The sequence below is a fragment of the Macrobrachium rosenbergii genome, chromosome 16 (genome assembly GCF_040412425.1).
Source record: "Macrobrachium rosenbergii isolate ZJJX-2024 chromosome 16, ASM4041242v1, whole genome shotgun sequence".
In the NCBI taxonomy this organism is placed as follows: domain Eukaryota; kingdom Metazoa; phylum Arthropoda; class Malacostraca; order Decapoda; family Palaemonidae; genus Macrobrachium; species Macrobrachium rosenbergii.
The window spans coordinates 23,057,462-23,065,517 of NC_089756.1; the positions used below are offsets into that span (position 1 = coordinate 23,057,462).

Consider the following 8,056-nt stretch of genomic DNA (forward strand, 5'->3'; position numbering starts at 1 on the left):
TTACTGCATGCACGGAAAGGAGAAACGGGCTAGTAATCCTGTTAGAGGAAAAACTACATCGCATCAGTTTAATCCAATAATAAATAATAACAGAGGGTGGAAAACTCTTTGCTAAATTTATATATATATATATATATATATATATATATATATATATATATATATATATAAATATAAACCTATATATATACTGAATATAATTTATATATATATATATATATATATATATATATATATATATATATATATATATATATATATATATGTATATATATATATATCTTTTTTTTAAGGCAAGGAATTTTCCACCTCAACGAAAAACAAGCGCCTCATTATAAACACATCTTATGATCTTGACTATTGATAGAAAGCCAATACCTGTAGCATTTACTTTCCAATATACTGATTTGATAAAGGATTCTTTGATTTAGAATAAAGAAAGACATATAGATTACTGTATTTACCGGAATTTAACTGGATGCTGATAAAGTAAAAATCGTAAAGACTGGAGTCATTTTAGCATCCTGCGAAAAATATAAAGGAAGCTGCAAGAGACTGCTGAGTGTTTGTTTTTTCTGGCAAATCTTCCCGTTGGCTGGCAAAACTGTATTTGTCGACTGCCAAAGCTGCTCCTATCGGCTGGCAAAACTGTATTTGTCGGCTAACAAAGCTGTTCCTATCGGCTGGCAAAACTGTATTTGTCGACTGCCAAAGCTGCTCCTATCGGCTGGCAAAACTGTATTTGTCGGCTAACAAAGCTGTTCCTATCGGCTGGCAAAACTGTATTTGTCGACTGCCAAAGCTGCTCCTATCGGCTGGCAAAACTGTATTTGTCGGCTAACAAAGCTGTTCCTATCGGCTGGCAAAACTGTATTTGTCGACTGCCAAAGCTGCTCCTGTCGACTGGCAAAACTGTATTTGTCGACTGCCAAAGTTGCTCTTGTCGGCTGGCAAAACTGTATTTGTCGACTGCCAAAGCTGCTGTTGTCGGCTGGCAAAACTGTATTTGTCGACTACCAAAGCTGCTCTTGTCGGCTGGCAAAACTGTATTTGTCGACTATCAAAGTTGCTCTTGTCGGCTGGCAAAACTGTATTTGTCGACTGGCAAAGCTGCTCCTGTCGGCTGGCAAAGCTGTATTTGTCGACTACCAAAGCTGCTCTTGTCGGCCGACAAATCTGTACTGGCAAAACTGTATTTGTCGACTGCCAAAGCTACTCCTGTCGGCTGGCAAAACTGTATTTGTCGACTGCCAAAGCTGCTCCTGTCGGCTGGCAAAACTGTATTTGTCGACTACCAAAGCTGCTCTCGTCGGCTGGAAAAATTGTATTTGTCGACTGCCAAAGCTGTTCTTTGTCGGCTGGTAAAACTGCTTCTCTCAGAAGGTGCTGTTCTTGAAGTCCTGTAAAAAGAGAGAAAAAAAATCGTGTTATCTAGTTGTTCACAATCACATTTGTTTCAGATCTAATCTTTGTATCACTAAAGAAAACGTGAAGTATAAATTCAGAGTCTGACACACCAGGAAAATTTAGAAATTATACTTTACATGCTCTGAAACGGTCAGCTACGAGCTTCTTGACCACGCATTGTTTCTCTCTAGATAAAATGTTTACTAAAAATTTTTATATGACATTTTCAGTCATTCAGTGATCATGACAATGAAAAGAATGGTTGGACAGCAAAATGGAGGGAAATAAGAGGGAATAGAAGTGAAGTAAAAATGTGTAGCTAAGGGCCGAAGAAACACTGCAAACAGCCTTTAGTAATGCCTGCAGTGCACCACGTGAGGTGCACTGACGGAGCTAGGCCCTTATGGGGGTTAGCTAAAGACGCTTTAGCACACTGGAGGGTAATCATTTAGGGATTACATTTTGCATACACATACACCTCATTATTTACTCTCCGTAAAAAAAAAAAAATCTTTCTACAGAAGACGCTAACTTAATGCTCTCCGTAATCCCACCGGAAGTTAATTACATTTGCCGCACTTCCTGTTTTTGTCGACCTATTCTGTTCTGGTCCTTCAAAGAAAAAAAAAATTATATTTTTTGGGGCTTTGATTTAGCGTAAAAATCGCGACTCCAATTGCCGAGTGAAAATAGGCGTTTTATGTTTGATAAAAACTGAATGTTTTTCCGAGAGAGGAAAAGTGTTTCATTTTTATGTCATCTGAGAGTGATGGAATGGACATTTCATGAAGCAACGCCAGGTAATTCTAAGCTTATCTTCAATGACTGAGAATTTTGGACGTTGGGACAGGACAGGAGTTTCAGTCTGACGGATGCTACAGTCAGGTGTTATCCCTTTAACGATTCAAAATTATGATTATTATTGCAGAGAAATCTTAACAACAATTGTGTACATGTAATGAAACGGTCAAAATCTGAAATGATTATTATCACCACTAGAGGAATAGCTCAGTGGTAGCCTAGTGGTATCAACGGTGATTCCCACTGTGTTGGTACCGGGTTAAATTTCCTCTCAAGTCCTTGATAGACTTCGCTGGCACCTAATACTGATGTCCCTGCAGGGATGAATCGTTTGGGTTCTACATATGGCTACCTATTGAGTAATCAGCAACTATTACTGTGCTTTCCCCAGGTCTTACGTAGGTCGATGAGTTAGCTTAGGCTTTGGCCATATGTGTATGTACATCCCCCAAGGGTTTTCGGGGGTCGCTATCTAGGAATAATATTTCTTTATGATATTTATGATATTTATTTCTTTATGATATTTATGTTTATGTCTTTATGGTAATCCCTAACGGTCTTGTACTAAACACGACGCAAAAGTGGATACATACCGGGTTAAAACCCTTGGGGGGCACCATCTAGGAAAGATCGGAAAAAAGATCTCCAGGTTTCACCGTTTACTACCGGAAAGCTTTGGGTTTATCATCCCTCAAGAAAGTTATAAAAAATATAATTTTCTCCTTTTATAATTTCTATTTCTGATTTTGGAACTATTTCTTATTGGGAAATTTGTAATTGAGTCAATGATTCCCTTTCTAAAGTACTTTGAGTATTCTCCATTTTAATAGCAAAATTCTTTGTAAAATCTATCATTTTATCTCTAGTCTCAATTTTCCACTTTCATGGACATTTAAAAAGTTTTTTTTCTTGTATTCTATAATTGCTGATTTCCGAGTGCATTCTTATTTTTTTTAAAGAACCTGGATTGATGTACACTTAATTTTATATTTATTTGTTTGTTTTTATGACTTATGACTTCATATCAATGTATAAAAAAATAACTTCCGTTGATGAAAGGATTCGTATGGAAGAATAACAGGTAGACGCTGAGCATATCCTGGCTAACAGCGTCATTAATATTATAAGAAAGCATCAAAAAAACTTTAAAGTACTTCAGGCAAGTTCCTGGAGACTCCAGCTGAAGAAATTCTGCCTTTGAAAATGACGGTTGTTTAATAAGGAAAAAATAACTGAATTCGATTTATTTCGGCAGTTGACTTACTTATGAGGTATATTCTTATAGTATGTTTATATTGATGCAAATATGCTTATAATAATGATCACATATTAGAAATAAATCTTAGCTGTATACATCTCAAATATCCTATTGGCAGTTTAAAATTCACGAATGATAGATTAAGAGCAATTCTAGTGGATAATTTGTATTGGTGGATGCATTACGCAATCTTTGCAAAGATTATATCTCTCTCTTTCCCCTCTCTCTCACTCTTTCTGTACGATACATGACTTGCTTCACTTATTCTGAGATTCACATCTTCTCTGATCTTGGCATCACCCAGTATATTTACTCTTCCACCATTCACAATATATTTCATGGCTTCCTTTTCCTGGTTTTCCTTTCCCATCATAACATTACTCTGATCACATTTACTCTCTCCTTTCTTCCTACCAAAAACCTTTCAAAATCTTTTATCAGCCCCTGCAATTTCTCTTCGCTGTCCCCCAAAACCATTTTGTCATCTGCAAACACTGGACGTTTAGCGCTCCATTCATGACATTGTTTTGTCCTGCTATTTCGCACCCACATCTAATCTTCTGTCCATAAAGATAACAAACAGCCAAAGACATATACCAAACCCTTGTCTCAGAGACATTTTTACACCAAACCAGTTACCCGTCGCCTGCAAATACTAACACCTGCTTCTCTTTCATTTTAAACTATTTTACTGCAAATAGCAATTCACCTTCTATACCATACACTCTCATCGTAATCCTCATCCGTCCAAAATGCAGTCTCAATCTCCATGACTTACCTTTACAGTAAAATCACCGAACTCAGCCACCGGTTCGTGATTTCCTCAAACTGAGAAAGATATAGATTCAGATATTCCAGTCATTCTATTATCATTCCACTGATTTCGAATTCCTAGTTCATACAACACTCACTATCAAAACTTTATCTCCCGCTACAGTTAATCTCACCCATACATATAATTCTCGACCTAACACATCTGTATTCTTACAGCTATTCCCTCTCACCACACACACACACACACACACACACACACACACTCGCTGCCCTTTCACTTTTGTTTCACTGAGTGTGAAGACATCCAGCTCTCTCTTTTTTAAACTGATCCCTATCATGCGTTTCCTATCTTTGCTGTATCTCCCCGCAGCATCTTAATTTCTTTTTAGTTATTATTTTTTGAAATAGAATAATACCTTTCCTCTTTACAGGTCCTGCCTCCTGGAGGTGCTACTCTTCCAATGCTCAGAGTCATAGATATATATATATATATATATATATATATATATATATATATATATATATATATATATATATATATATATATATGTAATATATATATATATATATATATATATATATATATATATATATATATATATATATATATATATATATATATATATAGATAGACAGACAGACAAATAGATAGATAGGTAGATAGATATATAAATAGATAGATAGATAAATGAGGTGGATAGGTAGGCAGATAAGCAGTGTAAATATTCAGTCCAAATAAATCCATAAACCGTCTAAGTACTCGATCAAGAAACGCAACATGTTCAGTTATCGACGGAACGAACACCTGCGTCATCTCCCATTCCCATTCCCGTCACTAACTCAACGAGCACTTTCTGAAAGTCCAATACTCATCATAACTCCTAATCCACTTCGCATCAGGTTCATTGTCCGGTAATGCATTAGCGCCCATAAAATGCGCCGTGCATCAAATGAAACGCATCTGGAATAAAATATGGGAATTAAATTTGGTAATTCATTCTTGAAATATTGTTTGTTTGCGTACTGGAACGACAACATAACTGTCCTCCTCTCCCCCTCCGAGGAAGTGGCAACGTCTCTTAAATATGTCTTCCAGCGTGGTCCCATTCCGAATAAAAATGACAAAATGTGAATCAATTTCATTTAGGACTAATGCGCTGTTCAATAAGCTCTCGTCGCTACATGTAACTGAGGATGTGGCAACGTCTCTTAAATATGTCTTCCAGTGTGGTCCCATTCCGAATAAAAGTGACAAATGACAAAATATGAATCAATTTCATTTAGGACGAATGCGTTGTTCAATAAGCTCTCGTCGCTACATGTAAATGGTAAAAAAAAAAAAACCACCGATAAGGTCTAATTTAAATTGATAGAAATGACAAAACATCTGAGCTGGCTTCGACGCGTTTCGAGATTTACGGCGAGATGCTCTATAATTACAGGTACGTAACAGGTCGTATATATTCCAATGCTTTACGGCGAAATGAGATCCAGTACTTAAAGTGATGAGAATGCAAATGATGTGCGCAAATGAGCGAAAAGAGAAGGAAAAATGGCTACTCCGTACCAGTTCCCCTTTTAATTTTACTTAATGAACGTCCGAATTGCTAGCGATTGATTGCGTCAGTGCTTTCGTACTTGAGGCGGTTCTGAGTCCGGATAAAAGAGAGTTGAAGCCCCAGTCTTGTTTAATGCTGTTGCAGCTTGCGATGCGCTTTTGCAGTCTGGTGCAAGAGTCAGTGGGTCGCAGAGAGGCCCAAAATCCAGTAAAGTGAGAGATGATTACGTCACATTTCGATCCAAGAAGATGCCTTACTCACATTTCAAGTATCCTCATTTTCATGAGCAATAATAATAATGATAATAATAATAATAATAATAATAATAATAATAATAATAATAATAATAATAATAATAATAATAATAATAATAATAATAATAATAATAATAACTGATTATTTTTATGATTAGTACTATTACTAGTATTTTACCTAATGAAGCAATGATCCACTTATATACATATAAATTTGTAAATCTTTTTTTTTCCTTTTTAATAAGTGAGATCTCTTCTTTTAGCATTTCCTTTTACCTCTTCTTACTTCTTTCTAATGAACACCATATTCTTTAGAAGCTTGAATTTCAAGTTACTGGCCCCTGTGGGTTTCTTCCATATGAACAGGGTTCATCTTCATATAATAATAATAATAATAATAATAATAATAATAATAATAATAATAATAATAATAATAATAATAATAATAATAATAATACTTATTATATTATCAAATGGACAACCATGTCTCGTTCCCTCTTGGGACATCCCCTATCAGCAGATTTGTTGAAGCCCGTGAGATTCATTTTTTAACAGGTATGTTTCCTCCTTTTTCAGCAATAATGTTAAATTATTTTTATCAGTATTATTATCATAATCATTTTAGAAGTAAAACATACAAAATCACATAAATATAACAGTGACAATTATGTAACAAATATCAATAATATCCGTCAACTTGGACTGGAAGTTTTCTTTACTGCAAATCATTGCAGGACCCCCTTGGGAAAAAAAAACAGAAAAAGCCTTTATCTTAAAGAAAGGACAACAAAATCAGAAATACGACGAAGTTCCCATTTTCGAGCCTCTACAGTTAGATTGTGAGATCAAAATTCAAGATCTTCGCGTGCATTAGCATCAAGCCTAAAAGAGAGATCATATGAAATTTTATTATTGGATCTTAATATCTTTATCAAGACTGTAGATAACACACTTTTTCGACATATCTAAAAGTCAGTTATTAAGTTAGCGACTTTCGAATCATTCACCTGTTGAAATTTATATTCGCAGTTTTAATTGGTTTAGGTTCTTTAAGAAGTAAAAACTTAGGACATTCACATACAATTTTAAGATGCAAAAATTTAGGACATTCACATATAATCATGATTTTCATTTTATGATTATATGACATGATTTTACGTTAGGTAAAGATTTGGCATAATTCTTTGTCATACGATCAAAGTTGCTAAGACGTTCACATTCAGAAATATGATATATAGGCCATAAAAAACTGCAATTAGATTAAGTAAAAAAATAAGACATACTCAAAGGTAGACATAAATCGAAGACATTTATTTAAGAAAGACGTTTTATGAAATTCTAACATAATAATGGCACTTGTCTTTCTTGAAATAACATTAACTGGATCAGGCAACAATTAGGAATTATATATAAGACAGAGAGATGTAGGACATTTTTTAAACAGCTAGTACCTTATAAATTAAAATAGAGAAAATTCAAAATTTATATAAATAATTTCGTTAGGTAAAATTAAGCCGAAATCTTAGCGATATAGAAATTTTAAGGCATTTATTGAAGCGATTTAAGCAGCTAATACCTTACAAATCAAACTAGATAAAATTTAAAATTTATATGAATAATACCGTTAGGTAAAATTAAGCCGAAATCAAAGCGATATAGAAAATTTAAAGCATCTCTTGAAGAGAAAAGTTTTAGAAGCCTTCGACTTAATTATGACATTCACCTGTCTTGCAATAATAACACTATTAGGTTGGGTAAACTAGGATATAATCTCTTTGAGATGCAGAAAGGCAAGACATTTCTCAAAGACAGAAATCTTTGGATATTCAATTAGATTAACCTCTTATTTAGATGAAACCTGTAATTTCATTTACGCCGTGAAGAGACGTACTCTTAGAAATAGGTTACTTTCTCAGAGAGAGAAATCTAAGGTGACTCACATACATAATTTCATTCGTATATCATGAAATAACTGTAATTACATTAGTCAAAAATAGCGCGTA

At 34.5% G+C, this 8,056-nt stretch overlaps 1 protein-coding gene across 6 annotated transcripts in view; it reads right to left on the reverse strand.

The window, feature by feature from the left end:
- Positions 1 to 282: 282 nt before the first annotated feature.
- Positions 283 to 8,056, reverse strand: part of LOC136847193 (uncharacterized) — a 479,536-nt gene continuing 471,762 nt past the window's right edge. For 3 of the 6 annotated variants that reach the window (XM_067118628.1, XM_067118630.1, XM_067118629.1), the window contains one exon: positions 283 to 1,400. In XM_067118628.1, coding sequence (XP_066974729.1) covers positions 1,213 to 1,400 — 188 coding nt within the window. In that variant the 3' untranslated portion in view covers positions 283 to 1,212. The remainder of the gene's footprint in view (positions 1,401 to 8,056) is intronic. The other 3 variants (XR_010855650.1, XR_010855649.1, XR_010855647.1) reach the window with 1 other exon arrangement.